The sequence below is a fragment of the Xenopus laevis genome, chromosome 6S, assembly GCF_017654675.1.
Source record: "Xenopus laevis strain J_2021 chromosome 6S, Xenopus_laevis_v10.1, whole genome shotgun sequence".
NCBI lineage: Eukaryota > Metazoa > Chordata > Amphibia > Anura > Pipidae > Xenopus > Xenopus laevis.
The window spans coordinates 36,762,832-36,780,971 of NC_054382.1; the positions used below are offsets into that span (position 1 = coordinate 36,762,832).

Sequence of the window (18,140 nt, forward strand, 5' to 3'; positions counted from 1 at the left end):
ATTGAAGAATATGAGGGACAGGAAATAAAAACAGTCAATTAAAGAAACCTCATTAGGTCTTTCTATTTCTACCATATCCTTTACAGTTTATAAAAACATACAATGGTGCGAATCAGATAATGTATAAAAGCAGCACACAAATGAGCACATTTTTAATGGTAATTAACCCTAACATTGTTGCTGCATTTTTTTTCTTTAGGGCTCATTAACAATTATGTTTAGTTAAAAGTAGTACTTGGCTGATAGTATCATTACAATGTGCAAAATAATTCTCCCAACTGTGTGGTTAGAAAGGCTTGTTTAATAGGCCAGTGGAATGTTCTGATTAAAGCGACTGTAATTCTGTAATGTGCCACAAATTCAACTGAATCCCTGTGACTAATGTGGAGTTAGAGCTAAACAGTCTAGCTACGGGAGGTAGCTTTCTAGCACATTTGCTTAACACATATGAAAAAAAACATTCTTTCTGAAACTTTAAGGTTGTCCCCAACTATTGCTTCAATTATTTTGCTCAAGAAGAAATGTCAACAGGTCAAGCTCAAAGGCATGTGGGTTTTATGCTACTTCAGCAACACAGGCTCCATCTGTGTCATACTTCTTTTCAGTTCAGCCTTCTATTAAGCAGCTGTACAATTAAAGAAAAGTACTACATTTTTTAAAATGATACTTTTTTTGCAGTTACAGATGCAGCCACTTTGGTTTGTCTGTTTGACACAGAATAACTAAACACAGATATCCCATTTATCTCATTTAACACAGAAAACTGTGTCACAACATCCCATCTAATTAAAGCATTCACCATTGTGAACAATGGTGCTTTGGTATGCTAATGAAAAGGTTAAATGCATTAAATGAGTTAAGATGACTTTAGATAACCCAGTTTCTTCAATTAACCCTGAGTCATGACGCATTTAACTCACAAATCCAAGTGGCTTCATCTGTATTTGTAAAGTACACGATTACCCCAATCAGCAAAATCAAGCTTGCTAAGAATTTCATTAAAGGGATCCTGTCATCGGAAAACATGTTTTTTTCAAAACGCATCAGTTAATAGTGATACTCCAGCAGAATTCTGCACTGAAATCCATTTCTCAAAAGAACAAACAGATTTTTTTATATTAAATTTTGAAATCTGACATGGGGCTAGACATTTTGTCAATTTCCCAGCTGCCCCCAGTCATGTGACTTGCGCCTGCACTTTAGGAGAGAAATGCTTTCTGGCAGGCTGCTGTTTTTCCTTCTCTATGTAACTAAATGTGTCTCAGTGAGACGGGTTTTTACTATTGACTGCTGTTCTTAGATCTACCAGGCAGCTGTTATCTTGTGTTAGGGAGCTGCTATCTGTTTACCTTCCCATTGTTCTTTTGTTTGGCTGCTGGGGGGTAAAAGGGAGGGGGTGATCTCACTCTAGTACAGCAGTAAAGAGTGATTGACGTTTATCATAACACAAGTCACATGACTTGGGGCAGCTGGGAAATTGACAATATGTCTAGCCCCATGTCAGATTTCAAAATTGAATATAAAAAAATCTGTTTGCTCTTTTGAGAAATGGATTTCAGTGCAGAATTCTGCTGGAGCAGCACTATTAACTGATTCATTTTGAAAAATTTTTTTTCCCCATGACAGTATCCCTTTAAGCACCCTAGCAGGGAATTCAATAAGGAGGCGCAAGCAAATGGTCCTTTTGTACTAAATGAGATAATTATATAAAACCATTATTGTGACTCAGGGCTGAGTAAACCTTTTTTTTTTCATAATGACAACACTCTCACTTTGTGGATCTAGGTATTTGCTAAAATAAACAATTGATTTGAATGTATCCTCAATATATATACTATATATGTGTGTGTACTAATTAAAGCCTAGAGTAATAGCAAAGATCAGTAATTTACAGTTACACATTTATCTCACATAAGGACGTGATTAGCTAATCTCATATTTCTACATGGGTGTGTTAGTACATGACACACAACACAAAAGTCACTAACAAATATTTAATTAATAAGAGGTGAAATGTAACATATCTAGAAATGCAGTGTTTATTTGTTAGCGCCAACCAAAGGAGAAATACCTGATTTCTAAAAAATTTCAAATTACAAGAAAGACATCTCCTGAAGATCTTATTTTAATAAATTCACATTTTTCTCTGTAATAATAAAATAATACCTTGTACTTGACCCCAACTAACATATAATTCCTTATTGGTGGCAAAACAATCCTATATGGTTTATGTATATACTACATAACTGTTGTATATACTATTCACTACATAGAGAGGTTTAGGGTTAGAAAATAATACAGGTATGGGATCCATTATCTGGAAACCCATTATCCAGAAAGCTCTGAATTATGGAAAGGCCATTTCCCTTAGACTCTGTTATAATCAAATAATCCAAATTTTTAAAAATGATTTCCTTTTTCTCTGTAATAATAAAACAGTACTGTGTACTTGATCCAAACTAAGATATAATTAATCCTTATTGGAAGCAGAACCAGCCTGTTGGTTTACATGATTTTCTAGTAGTAGACATATGGTATAAAGATCCAAATTATGGAAAGATCAGTTGTCCAAAAAAAATCCCAGGTCCAGAGCATTTGCCCCATACCTGTACAACACAGTTTGTATACAATTCAGTTCAATAGGACATTACCAAATGATTTTCTTATCCAAGGCAGTGGCGGAACTACCGGGGGAGCAGGGGGTGCAATTGGGCCAGGGCCCGCACCCCCTCAGGGCCCCCCGGCAGCATGCGCACCGCTGCTATCTGTTCCGTGCCTCTGTTTTCTTTGTGGAGTATCGTGTACGGAGGGGGGTGGGGGTGCCCGGCGGCATGTCCCGCGCCAGGGCCTGCCCCCTTCCAGTTACGGTACTGATCCTATGTTGCATATTGTCAGAGCCCTATAACCATGGAAGCAGCAAGGCATTAGCTAGGGATTGTGGTATGTGCATGAGGTATTTACTGTATATAAATATGTGCATGTATGGGCATAAAGTAATATGCATGATAGCCTTCATGCACATCAAGAATGTCAACCCATCTGTATGGGATGCTATTATTCTCTAACCATGTGCCTCATACACCAAAATTACACTGTAGTGAGAAAATTAAGCACACCTTTTAAAATTCTGCATATACTGAGCCTTAATTAATAAAGAGTAACTAAAAGAGCAAAATACTGCTCACAAATGTGGTTTTATAGTTGTTATAATACGAAAACAATATCAGTGTATTTATATATTCATCTCCTAGAAGTTACTTATGTAGAATAGTGTGTATAGTAGGGCAACATGTTGTCTAAGGAAAATAATGCAACTATAGAAGAATGGGTATAGCCATATTGTCCCGGTTTTTGACACCACTTGGCTTGGCTAGACTGCCAGTCATCTTGTTGTTACTTACTCTTTTCACAATGTCTGGTATTATTTTGTGGTCCGCTGGTTGGTCTGGAGACAAACACAATTCCGTTTCCAAGCGATATTCTTCATTGTTAAGATCATTTGGCAAATTCCTGAAAAGAAGGGTATATATATATATGCATTACTCATGAGCAACCTTATCAGATACAAAACACAATTAAGCTAAATTTGAATATACAGTAATGTTATAATTGTTAATCCATGCAACGACTTAGATCCTGATAACTAGTACAGGTATGGGATCTGTTATCCGGGAAACCCGTTACTTAGAAAGTTCCGAATTATGGAAAGACTGTCTCCCATAGACTCTATTATAATCAAATAATCCGATTTTTTTTTAATTATCTCCTTTATCTCTGTAATAATAACAGTAGCTTGCACTTGATCGAAATTAAAATATAATTAATCCTTGTTGGAAGCAAAAAACAGACTATTGGGTTTATTCAATGTTTACATAATTTTCTAGTACACGTAAGGTACAAAGATTCAAATTACAGAAAGACCCGTTATCTGGAAAACCCCAGGTCCCGAGCATTCTGGATAACAGGTCCTGCACCTGTACAACTAATGTAATTGAAAAACTTAAAACGTATTTCTGCCTTTCAGAACCTTCGTATAAATCTTAGAATTTCATACTGAGAACTGTGGTGTACAAGTCATTTTGATACTGAGTCGTGTTCATCAGAAGACTTGGGATCCTTATTGGGTCACCTCTGAATGAGAGCAATAGGGAGCATCATAATTAGTATTTAGACCAGTGGTTTCTAGATTTAACTTCGACTTCCAAAATTTGCCTTCAGGATGGGACACCCCTAGTTACTGGTTTGAACTCCCTAGACAAATACAAGAAGTCCTCTGCACTCAACCCATTATCAATATATTTAAGACAGAGACATTTTGTGCATACTGCTACTGAAAAATGCCTTACCCTTTAAACAACACAGGGATTGTTTGTCCATATATTGCAATATATTTAAGCTGGCCAACTACGTCTAAGTCATCCCATAGATAGGCAGTCAGTATATCCTAAAAAGGATGGTCATGGGTAGATAGCTACCCATTTCTATAAAACCACCAATGCCAGATTTTTAGCTACTTTATATATTCCTTGCTGCAAAAATCTTTCTCTTTCTACCAAGAGGGTGTTAAAGACCTAAACATGACAGAGAGGGGGGTACAGAACATTTTATGTACATTTGAGGGGTAGCATGAAAAATATCAAAGTCATTGGCTATTACTTTGATATTTTTCTGTTCCTAACGGTAAGAAATATGATAAAGTGCCCAGTGAAGGCAGAAACGCATACGTTTTTTCTTTTGATAGATTTGGGATGCTCTTGCCCTAAATAGATTTTAATGCACATAAGGTCTAGCCTGTGAGAAGAAGTACAACAGTATTATCCTGGTGTATTTTATTTTACGACCATCCACACACCAGATTTGACACCATTATTTTAGTTTGCTGTAGACCTTGTTTAAGTAAGTTCCGGTAGAAGTTGCTCTAAAAAATACATTAAAAAAAGTAAAAGCGGTGAAGTCTGGAAATGTGTGGCAAAATTTGTACTTAGTGATGGGCGAATTTCTCCAGTTTCGCCGAAAAATGTGCGAATTTTGCAAAATTCGCAAAACTCGAAAATTTACACCTGCGTCCAATTTTGGACGCGTGTCTGAAAAGCAGCTTGCATCAATTTTGCCTCTGGTGTTAAAGTCAATGGGTGACGAATAGTGTTGACGCACATAATGACTCTGTTCCATCAAGTGTTGGGTTGTACTGGCATGTATTGCGGTAGTTCTTTGACCAGAAGTACTTTTAGTGCCACCAAAGGGAAAAGCTCAATTGCTTAAATGTTCACACTGTGCCAGAAAGAAAAGTAAACCCTCAAACCAACATACTGTTTTTGTATTATGTTCTAATACACAAGTGACATAAAAAGGATATTATCTGCAATAGCAGCAATTGCCCAGGTCTCATCTGATATTTTCTTGCTTATGGAATGAACTCTAGCTAGGTTCTGATAGGGAATCCTTCATCTGGGAGCCATCACGTTTCTTATTCCCTTTGTAACAAGTAGAACAGCTATGGCAGTTTATTTTTCAGATCTGTGATGCATTTCCCACTTCTTAAAAGAAAAATCACTATAGCTACAAGGAACAAGCCATTTTGTTAGCTTCTTGCCTGGTTAAAGACAAAAGCCTGCCCGTTTGTTCAAGCTACACACTGCTTAATGAATATATTTTATATGAGCAAGTACAAACCTAAGCCTTGTGTTCTAAACTTCTGGCAGCAGGTACACTTGTGCGTGAGGAATATTTATCGGCTGTTGTTTTCAGATATTTAGGAGCCAAGTGTTCCTAAATGCAAGTGCGATGTTCTCATTTTATAGATAAATAGAAATAGATACTGTGTTAAAAGAAAGGAAAAATATTGTATAAGCTTCATCTCAGAGATAAATCCAAACAAATGCATTTTCAAGTCTGCTTTAATTTAGCACAGATAATTCAGCCTCCCTCCCTTAATGACATTATTTGTCTTTTTCTGAAACATAACAAGAGAGCACTGTACAGGTTACATGCTGGTGCATCCCACTGAGTATTCACATACACGGAAATTCTTTTCTATTCATTATGCTTCATCCAGGGTCATATACTGTGCATTAATGAGACATGTCTTAGGGCACTTCCTGGGATTTTAATGACCACTTGGGAAAGATAACAGCCAAAGCTAAGACTTGCGGCCGTGTGTTCCAGCTGATTATAAGTGTTTCTCATCGAAGTGATTATGAGTCTTTCTACAGAAACAGACTAAATATGCATATGAAATTAAATGTGCACGACAATAGGACTATTCATATTGTTGCAGTGATATGTAGTATCTTCATGTCAGTCTTACAGGAAAGCTCGCACAGAAGCTAAGCTTACACACCACAGCAAAGCTGACATTAAGCCTTTTACTTTGACAGAGTACTGTTACCTTTCCCTAAATTAAATGGATTTAATTAAAAGACTGAGAGTGACCAAGAACAACAGAAAAAAGAACCCCTTAGGCACACCCTTCCTTTAAAGCTACAGAGGAAGAAATGTCCAATCAGCAAGCCTCCATCTGATGCTCAACTACTAACCAGTTAGTTCACGTGTGGTAGTACCGAATTATTTGTTGTTTTGTTCAATGTAGCCCAGCTGTCTTAGTAGATATTGGTAATAATGACAACGATAATGGTAGATGGAAGACCTTCAAGGATCTAGGATCTGGGCTAAATGAAAGGTATTCCAAGGTCAATCTTTTTTTAAATTTTACCTGTTCCACGTACAACATCAGGAAGTCCTAAAGGTATTGAGTTCCTACAGCATTGAGCTAGTTTTTAAGGTACAATCTCTGTAGCCACAATGGGCCGCAGCTCAGAGAAAAAATATGAATAAGATTATGCTAGGGTAATAGATGTAAATAGGCCCAATCAGTATTTATACTAGGGTAGATCTGTTAGGTGAGTACTAGGAAGAAGTGTGTGTAAACAGGGAACTGAGATTAATTATGGGATAGAATAGCTGCTAATGAAATCCCGCAGATACAGTTAAATCATCTGCACAATCTGTACTTCTGTAATTGACTAAAGATTGGTAAGGAAAAACGTTTAAAACCTTCAGGTTACCTGAACAAAGAGCCCAAATGAACATGCACAAACTGAAATATATATTATGTTGGTATAAAAATGAAGAAGGGCATGGGACTTTTGGTAAATTGGCTGAGAAAAACAGAAGGACGAGGTTTTTAACCACTTATTTTTTATTCCTATATTCCATCAATTATAAACCAGTTCAATATAGATGAGTGGTTGACTCAAGAGGAAGTTCAGAAGAGAAAAGATTGGTTGACTGGCTACTTAATCTTCTGTCTAGCATTAAACCAAGAGATTGGTGAATTGGGCCTGTTCTCAGCCAGGTAACTAGGAATAGTAACAGAGAGAACCATAGCCTCACAGAACTTCTGAACAGCCTTCCTCTTCCACCCATAACACACTATTTGGTACACCCCAAAGCCACCCCGTTTTGAATGTGAGAGTGAATCATCTGACACTAAGGGCCAAATTCACTAAAGCGCAAAGCACCTAACGCTGGCACAAATTCGCCAACGTGACGTCATTTCCTACATTTCCTAACATATGGCACCTAAACTATACAGTGGGCACATGTATAGGACAAAATAACAACTCTATTTTATTTTATGAAGCTTTCCCAGGATTGTGTAGTGTAATGTATTTGCTGCTACATATATGTCCATTGTACTTTAACTTGGCGCCGTATGCAAATTAAGCATCGCTAGCGTAACTTCGCTTTGCTTGACGAATTAACGCTAGCACAACTTCACTAACGTTCGCCCTGAGCACAACTTCGTATTTTAGTGAATTTGCTTAGCGCTGGTGAAACTACACCTGGCGAAGTGCGGTAAAGCTGTCGCTGGCACAACTTCGGATCTTAGTGAATTTGCCCCTAAGCATGTGTGGCTGAAGCTGATCCTGACTTCAACTACACATGCTCAGTTTGTGGAATAACTTGGGACAGAAAATTAAATGGCTTAAGATGCCCTTCAACTGTAGGGCCTCCCAGAGATATTAATAGCTCTATGAGGCTTTCATTTTCTTTAAAGTGATAAGGTACAGGAATGCATTTTACATCACAATAAAGAGCCTACTATGTAAATAAAAATATACATAGGGCTCAAAGTAATTTCTGGGTAAGGAGTCTGAAGCGGCTCCTTCAATGCTGCACCCCATCGTTCACCATACCCTCCTGTGCTGGAGGGGGTCCAAGGGGGGCCACATCACTAGTGCGGAGAGCGCCATTGCACTCTCTCACACTAGAAGAGTTTTTGAAATTCTGGAAATTTTGGGTTTGTTTATTTCTGGAGAAAAGGTCTTAGTGAGGGGCAATTATTACTGTTACAGTACATGCAAAAATAAACAAAGGACAAGAGGCTACCAATTTAAACTAGAATTTTCATCCAATGTGCAGCAAATGGTTTTTCACTGTGCAGAAGAAGTCGAATGCTCTGGCAGAAAATGTGTTTAAGAGCAATTCAGAGCAAACCATAATAGTTTGCCTCTGACTCACAGGGACCCTCAACTTGTTCCATGTTGAAGTGCTGGATTCTAAGACTTGAAGTACTTCTTCTTTCCATGGTGGGTGGTACACAGATGCTCTAGAAAGCAGAGGTACTTCAATTCGCAGAATCAATTTAAATTCTTATACAGCACAATAAAAATTATTACTAGAATCCTTGCTGTTACGAGACAATATACAAAGACAGTCCTCAATAACTAAATTCTGGAGGATTCATTTTTATAGAATTACATTAGTAGTGAAACCCTGTCAAATCCTACCATGCCTGCTCTGCTCTGATTACCCATACACCCCAGTAGTTCTCTGGTCCCACAACTCCACACTGTTAATTTGCCTCTGTTCTGCATTTGTAAAATAGTAAGTCAATAACCATATCTTGAAATGGTTCTCTTTGAACTGCATTCCAAATTATTCCAGGTTGACATCTTTGTTGACAACTGTGGTGGAAATTTAGTGGTGGAAACTACTGCTAGGGCCTAGATCATGTTTGGAGGACATTCAGCCCAGGTGGATACAGACCATACCCACTGCCTCATCTGATGGGATTACCTGCTCAGTCTAATCAATATTTGCAAGATTCCCATCATATATCATTCAAGAAGACAATAGTTTTGGTCCCCATTCACAGGATAGTCAGCAATACATCTGCCTTGGCACCTACTGGATCACTATTTGTTCACACCTTCAGAAGGGATTGACTTCTTCCAACTTGGTATTTTTACAAAAATATGAAGTGCCATTACATTTAGCATTTATCATAAGTCAAATCTGTCAGTTCCTTCTGCTAGACGCTAGAGCTATATTCATTGATATTTTTAAACTGTTCAATTACTACTTTTGTGCAATCAAATTAGAATAAAGATTCTTTGTACATCCAATCACGCAATCCAATCCCTCGTAGCAGTGAAACAGTCAAATTACTATAGTCGCACCTCCCTGGGGCCATGCCTACAATAATTATATTTAATATTTACACAATCAGTCTAACCTTCATATCTCAAGGCAGCTTCCCTCATGAGAAGGTGGAAGTGTTAATTATGTTGCCTTTCCAAAGGTAGTAGTTTTAACTCGAAGCACAAGTATGAAGGAAAACCCAATTTAGAAAGTCAAGGGATCTGAAAATGTAAGGAGAGAATTGGCAGTGGCTCCTTTTTCAATATGAATGAAAATTGTTGCGATGGCAACAACCCCAGGAAAAGCTTTTCAATAACATACGTTCCAGCTCAGCGATGGAAGGAAAACCGTTTCCTCCTACTGGGCTGCACTCAGGTGATATTGGAGATAAGCACTTCATCTATCAGAGGGATGCAGCACCTCACACAGCAGTGATATCATAATCACATTATTAAAGCATGGAGGGATTACATTGCAGGTTACTTATCATCACCAATCTCCTGGGTTTCCTCAAAGGTATCTGATAGCAGCACATTCCATCATTTTCCTTCCAGCTTTCTTATAAACCAATTTCTTCTTTTCTACTTTCTACTTCATACACACCTGCATATAGTGTGCTTCTTTTCAAATGTTAGCAAACCATTTTTAGAAACAGATTTTATTTTTTTTTATCACAGCCTATGGAAATAATGGGGCAGATTTACTAAAGGACAAAGTGGCTAACGCTAGCGACTTTTCGCCAGTTATCACATCCACAGGGACATCGCCAACAGGTGCAGACGACAATTCGCTAGCGAAAGAGACTGTCACTAGCGTTCGTTCGCACTCTATCGCCAGGAGACTTTTCGCACTGGCGAATGGTCATGCTCCACAAATGCAGATTTTACTAAACATGACCTCTTTTTGTACTTACTGTAATGGAAGATGGAGAACTTACCCCACGGGATGTCCAAGATGGCGACCTCCTGCTCCACCATGCGGTCCTTCCTGGTCGCAATATGACTGCGTCCTAAACGAATTGCCCCCGGATTGGTCGCCGGCGACGGAATGGACGCCGGCGTCAGAATGTGCGTCGGGGTCAGGACGCTAACGTGAGGACGCCGGCGTCGGCGTCATGACGTCATCGCGTCAAGTTTTGGCGCCAACTTTGGACTATTTATTCCTGACTGCCCTTTTCCTCCTTGCCCAATTATAGGTCTATCTTGCATAGTTCCTGGGTGTGATTTACTGCTTTCTGATTATCTGTGTACCGACTTCTTGCCTGTTTTACGACTCTGATCCTTGCTGCCTGTATTTGACCATTTGCCTGTTTACGACCATCCTCTTGATAAATCCTTTTGTACCGCGAACTTGGTGTTTTTGCCTCCTCCTTGGTCCGCACTACAACAGAGCCTTCGGGCCCTGACACTTACTTACTGTTATGTTTTGGTTAGCCGAGGATGAGTAAAGTATAACAGTGCTTTATTAGCAGAGTCATGCAGGCATTACACAACAGTAAGCTTTCACTTTTAAGCTACCAGGAAGTATGCACAGTATAAGTATGAGCACAGTGACATCTACAGGCCATTTGCATGAACACCACACTTACTTTTTGTAATAATAGCAGAGTCATGCAGGCATTACACAACAGTAAGCTTTCACTTTTAAGCTACCAGGAAGTATGCACAGTATAAGTATGAGCACAGTGACATCTACAGGCCATTTGCATGAACACCACACTTACTTTTTGTAATAAAAAGTGGCCACTTCAAGCATTTACACCAGGGGTTCCCTAAAAAGTAGATCGGGATCTACAAGTAGACCTTTAGCTGGTGATCTCAAGACACTGTTAACAGCTTGTCTAAATTATCCTCCTGTTTCATGCTTTTCATTCACATATTTATTACGTTAAGGTTACGTAATAAATACATGTTTACATATAATTATATACATTTTCTCATAAATCAATATTTAAGTAATATTTTTCACTAACAATGCTTTTACGGATGTAGATCATAATACGACAATATCACTTATAGTATACCTCGCATTAGTAAAGTATAGGCACTCCTGATTTACACCATCTTTAAAAAAGACATGTATATGACTTTTACGTGCATCCCCTAGTCAAAATGACCTAAGCCTAAGATTACTAGCGAATTTTCGCTATGCACAAAAGAACGCTAGTGAAATACTCGCACTGAAGAAGCATCGCTAGCTAAAAGTCGCCAGAGTTCTGCGAGCAGGACGCAAACTCGCATATTACTGAATTAGTGTAGTGAATTTGCGATTGGCAAAGTGTGTGAAGCGGTTGCTGGCGACAATTTGCCGTTTAGTGAATCTGCCCCAATGTCTCCCAGTAAGTATTAGGAAGTGGTACTGCCAAGACACTTCTTGTTTTCATGTTTATATTCATATTAGGATTGAAAGGTAGGAAAAGTATTGCCCTCTATATAGTTTTAAAGAAACCTTATGCATTGTTCTGGAAGCCAGGTTTCACAAAGGTTTTTATGTTAGCTGTCAGGGTTTTTTTTTGTTTGACATTATTAACAATTTGGCTTACAAATATAAAATAAGCGCCTTCCGACAAGAGATACAATTTTCAGTACTACATAACAAAGCTAATTTTAGCTTTAGGCAATGGGTTGTCACTTTCACATGAACCCCCTCACTCTATTTATAGCATGAAACAGTACATAAGGGCATAAAACACATCGCTTACTGTTTCCATTGCATGATGATTCACCTCACAGATAGATGTGCTTCGTTATTGAGTTCAACTGTTATTTTTAATGAGGAGCATAAGTATTCTTTTAACATAACTGGCTGTTTGAGACAGTAGTGGCCCACATCTACTATATTCTATTGAGTCTTTTGAGATAATATATGAAGGTACTGTATAAGAGCAAAGTGCCAAATTGTTTTCGCTTCTACTCTTGGGCCCATGAAAAACGCTTGAGTTTTTGTTCTGGTTTGCTAGTTTATCCAGCACAAGGTAAAGTGCAGTGTTGTAGAAAAAAATTAAATTACAATATAGAATGACACTCCCAATTTTACAGTGCATGATAAGGCAATAGCAATATTTCAACCAACATGTTGTCTTGAGCATTAATGACAAGCCATGCAGCCAAGAAACATTGTCCTTCTGTCTATGCACTTATTAAAGTAAAAGCCATTTCACCATCTGAAGATAGGCCATGAAATGCCACACTATTAAGAAGCCTCATCCATGTGGGTGGCCAGGGATTGCCCATAGTAACCTCTTACATGGCAGGCACAAATAACAATGACTTGCCTGATGCAAACTTTGAGACAGTGAAGCAAGCAAAAATAAAGGAACGTGGTCTACAAAATGAGGCGCCTTTTCTGCATTTTACACCTTGTTCCCTTTCATAAATTACATTCATTGAGTCAGATTCTGAGAAGAGATACTTAGATACCTCTAGCTTAAAGACATGTTTTTTTACAGTGTTGGCAGTAAGCAACAGCTGGAAGACATATGTTGAAGATCACTGGGCTTATAATATAATGAAGTATTGGAATATCGGGAAACAGAAAAGTATTTGATAAAAAACTAGAGATGACAGTAGGGACATGAGTACTTGTACTAGGAAGACAGAAAAGTAACAAAAAAGGCCTGAAATGGTGACAGATACTTGGCATAACATGCCAGCATTCAAAGTGGGGTGATATATATCAATATATATAAAGATTGTTATTGGTTATACTTCACATCGGAGTAATGAACAATATTCAGATGTGATTTGATGCTGGGGCCTGTTCAATGTTAACCAACTGAGGGAGAAATTCCCATTAATTGTCCTTTAGCAAAAATGTGGAAAATGAAATGATTGGGTTACCACCTGGCTGGTATTCTTCTGGTCCAACTTGTCCAAATTATGCTTTATACAAGTTGTTCCCAGTATACCATGCCCTGCCCTGCCCTGGATGGGCATATGCCCAGTATAGATCTCAGAGACTTCTGTACTACACCAGCTTAAACCAGCAAAGGGGATACCAGCAAGCACTGAAGAAGTTGAATATGATCCGTTTGCAGTGAAATTGTTTAATACAATTAAAAATACTAATGAGAATGAGTTGTGTAACTGTGAATAAAATAATTATTGGGTCACAAGCTGCTCCCTCAAGCAAAAAGCTTAAGAAACACTGTTTTGATCAAATGTATGACAAAATAATAGGGATTTATTTTGACATTTAATTTACACTTGAATACAGCCTGGTATATATTATTTATTTATCAGGGCTGATTTTTAGTCCCAGTATTCAATCTCAACTGTCAAATCTATGATCCATGGACTTTAATGTAAATGCATCTAATATCTACTTCTTATAAATCATTCACTTCTTACAAAACTCTCACACACAGTGAGAAACAATCCATACGACCTAAATTGTATATTACAATACGATTGCAGCTACACACGGCACACAAAGTGATTTCCCTCTATAGCGGATGCCCACTGCAAATAATTCAGGAGCCTCCTGGAAACATCTCAAGAGAGTGGCCAAGTTCCTCTGGTCTACAATTCACCCTGCTATTTTATTAGTGAATACAGGTCTGTATGAAATATTAATAAGTTGCATGTATTCATGTAATATTAATAAATCACAGACTGCACATTATTCATCTTAAAGAGGAAGCTTTATGAAGGCTAGCACTTGATTAAGCAGTTGAATTAAAGGTCACCCTCTTTAAAAATGGCAGTTTGATATGTTTCGGTCAGGTTATATATTGACGTATATTGTAAAAGCAATATTTTGGTCTAATTTAGAAATGTACAAATAAATTAATACAGAAATGTAAACTACAAGCATGGGCAAGTTATCCAGAATGCTCGGGATCTGGACCTTTCCGTATAATGGATCCTTCTGTAATTTGGAATTATAGTTTAGTTTGGATCATGTACATCAGGGGTGTCCAAACTGTGGCCTGAGGGCCACATGCGGCCCAGCTTGAAACGCTTGGTTCCCGAGGAAACTTCATGTTGCAAAGGATATAGGAGGAGGGTGGACTCTGCTCATTGCCCAATTAGTAATAATAATATAATAATAAGTCTATTTAATATCCAGGTGTCCCATATTCTAGTGTATAGCTCCATCTGGTTATCCAACTGGCATTGTAGTTCTGTGTATTTCCTTTACTTTTACAAATCAAACGTGTTTGCGTATTTCATGTGTGGCCCCAGACAATTTTTCTTTTACCAATGTGGTCCGGCGAAGCCAAAAGTTTGGACACCCTTGATGTACATGGTACTGTTTTATTAATACAGAGAAAAAGGAAATGAATTTAAAAAATTTGGATTATTTGAAATGAAGTCTATGGGAGACAGCCTTTCCATAATCGGAGCTTTCTGGATAACTGAATTCCGAATAATGGATCCCACAACCTGTAATTTAAAGGGCTATATAAAATACATAAAAATATATAATATAATGTGAGCCTGTTAAAAATTTAAATATTATATGTAACCAAGGAGATAAAAACTCATATTATTATTGCATTCTAAACCAGGTGTGTCTTTGCCACACCCTGTCCTGCCCTAGCCATGCCCTTAAGCACTGGATGAGGGGGGAAAATTAGGGTGATACTAGAACTGAGAGTATCTGTTTAAAATGGTCTTGAAACTCATAGGTAGCATCTTATTTCCTTTTATTAAATATCAAGTTTTACACTATTACTTACTGAAAACACACATTCAGTGACTTGTGTAACACCCAAGTGAAATCACTAAATGCTGATTATTCAGTAACTGATGCATTAATTGAGCAGTGAGTGTCTTTAACAATTACTGGCACCATTGTCACTCTTCTAACTTGCTAATGCTTTTTAACTGGTAATTGTGCAAAACTCTACCTAAATGTGGCTTGCTAAATGTTGCATTAGCATATACTGTATAGAGCATTTTGTGGAAAAAAACCCTGTTTATTTTGCAAATCAGTCAACTCTTCCTCAATGTCCAGTTTTCTACTACATGTTTCTATGGTTGACATCTAACTGTCATGCAGTCCTGCTTTTATTCTAACCAATGTGACATCTGTTTAGAACAGGGTCGGTCTGGACTGGTGTGCCTCGACTCTTGTGGGCCCCGACAATGTTTTAGAACAATGATTATTAACCTATAAGTGAGGAGTAATCACATGATATCTAAATGGCTCTTCATAATACTCTTAATAAAGTGAAAAGTTGTGCTACAAAATCAATAGTAATTTTAAAACATGCATAATAAATTCTAAACCTTTTTTATGGTCACAAAAGAAGGTACGCTGAGAAAAAGGTTAAAAAACCATGATATAGTCTCAGTGAGTTTGTGTGGGTTTCCTCACTCAATCTAAAATAAGATTTTAATTTTACAGGCCTCTGATAAGACTCTGGGTCTAATGTTTGTGTGATAGTTCTATGTAAAGTGCCATGTAAAATATCTGAATAATAAAAAGAATGGAGGGGGGGGGGGTTGAAGAAAATGTGATAGGTGATATTTCCATGAGTAGAAAAGAAAAAGGTGAGACACACCAAGAAAGGACATTAGAAATTCACATCTGTAATCAGGCTGGACACTATTCAGTATGCCAATATGACAGTCTGATAGCTGGAGAATCAAGAGGCTGCCGTTTTAGGCTGCTGGGCATATTGCTATTAAAAAAGTATATTAAGGAGTCACTAAATAATTAACTCACATAACATTATATAATGTATTCATTTTGGAGGATGTTGGCAATGACCCAAATGTCTGCTTTTTTCCAACTGTAATAAAATTGCTTAATAAATTAAGCCTGGTTAACACTGAGAACATATTTATTGCTCTGATTTGCATCTATTTATTTATTTCGCTTCAGCCTGTCCTTTGGCTGTTTTTTCCAAGGTCAAATGGAGAAGGTGCTATTATCACATCATTTTCAATGAATGCAATGATATTTAGTTTGAATAATGCACACATTTTTTATTTTTTTTTGCTGGATTTCTAATATTTAAAATTTTCACTTACATGGCAGTGCATAAAACTAATAACACCAACCATTTGGCCAAAACTAAACTAACTGATGGCTTTCGTGCTGTTTACTTTGGGGGAAGAGCCAAAACCAGAAACCACCTATGCTGCCTCCTGTTCAACAGAATGGGAAACATCTGACAATGTCAGTATTGTCAGTTTTCAGTCCAATAAAATTTACTATCTTTGCATAGAAAAGCACCATTGGCTACAAGACCATGGCAAAGAATACACCCTGTGTGCCACCAGCCTAAGGGTACATACACAGATGTTTAATATGCACTTGCTAAGAGGTGGGTTTTAGGCATTCCATGACATTACAAAGCAAGTTTTAATTGATTTAATTCGGTCCTGTTGATACGCTTTACCCTCTGGTTAATTATGCATTCAGGTTTCAGCTTCTACTAAAGCTAAAGAAGTGTTTAGCATATGGGAAAGCGTGTGGATAATATTTGCATTATTTGAGATCAGATATCATGATGCCCTGTTCTTCAATGTCATGGGCCAAATATTAATGGTTGATAAATTTATAAGAGACCTGTTGTTGGGACCTGTTATCCAGAATGTTCGGGACTTGGGGTTTTACGGATAACGGATCTTTCTGTAATTTGGATTTTCATACCTTAAAGAAATACTGACACTAAAAAGAATATTTTTTTAAAATATGAATGTACGTTAAAAGTTTCCTATAGGTCATGTTGATCGTTTTTTGCTGAGAGGTTTGTTTTTGTAAGCAATTGTTAGATGAAGTTTCTAAACTTGGCTGTCCCATCTCAGCCTGTCAGTTCAAGTATCTCCTGCTGCACAAATATGGCAGCCCCCTCATACGGGAACATAGGGCATCAGACAGGTAAATACTTTATGGCAAAGTTATAAGTTGCTTTCAAAGGCAATATTATAATAAATGTAAAAAAGAGTTTAATTTCTGGTGTCAGTATTTCTTTAAGTCTGCTAGAAAATTATGTAAACATTAAATAAACCCAATAGGCTGGTTTTGCTTTCAATAAGGATTGATTATATCTTAGTTTGGATCAAGTACAAGGTACTGTTTTATTATTACAGAGAAAAGGGAAATCATTTTTTAAATATCTGGATTAAATAAATAAAATGGGAGTCTATGGGGGATGGCCTTTTCGTAATTCAGAGCTTTCTGGATAGTGATCCTATATCTGTATTGGAGAGCAAAATATAAATTCACCCAATATCTTACCCTAACTTGCCTTTAGGCTGAGCCACTCCTGTCATTTATCCAGGTCCACCAGGGGTGACACTAGGATAGGATATGGAAGGAAGCATATACTGTAGGCTAGAAGAGAAGATATGGTGTAGCTCTCATTGCCAATGCAGTGTATATATCTGTGTAGTTTTAGCCTTTGGTCCAGTTTGGGCTCTAAAGGTAGATTTTGCCAGATAGAAGGCGATGATTGGAAAGAGAGGATGAAACAGCAGAATATGTAGATGTCGATTGTTTCTGGAAAATATATAGTCAAGGCACAGGCTATAATAATGATTAAGTATTAGTCCCCTGAGAGATCAATATATATATATATATGAAAGAAAAGAAGTTTTGAGAAAAGTGTGTGCATTTGTTTAATTAACAGGAATACTAATGTCTCAAAATGAGGGCATGTGTATCAGAAAAGAAGAAGTGGGGGTAGCCAGGCTACATTTATCAGCTTGTTCATAAAACTCAGCAAAGTTCTGCATTGTGTAGGGGGCAGGTATTTA

The 18,140-nt window shown here is 37.6% G+C and overlaps 1 protein-coding gene across 1 annotated transcript in view; it reads right to left on the reverse strand.

Moving 5' to 3' along the window:
- The window catches only part of LOC108719945 (raftlin), a 198,711-nt gene that overhangs the window by 108,326 nt on the left and 72,245 nt on the right, over positions 1 to 18,140 (reverse strand). Inside the window, exon 4 of the mRNA XM_018269260.2 lies at positions 3,402 to 3,510. Coding sequence (XP_018124749.1) covers positions 3,402 to 3,510 — 109 coding nt within the window. The remainder of the gene's footprint in view (positions 1 to 3,401; positions 3,511 to 18,140) is intronic.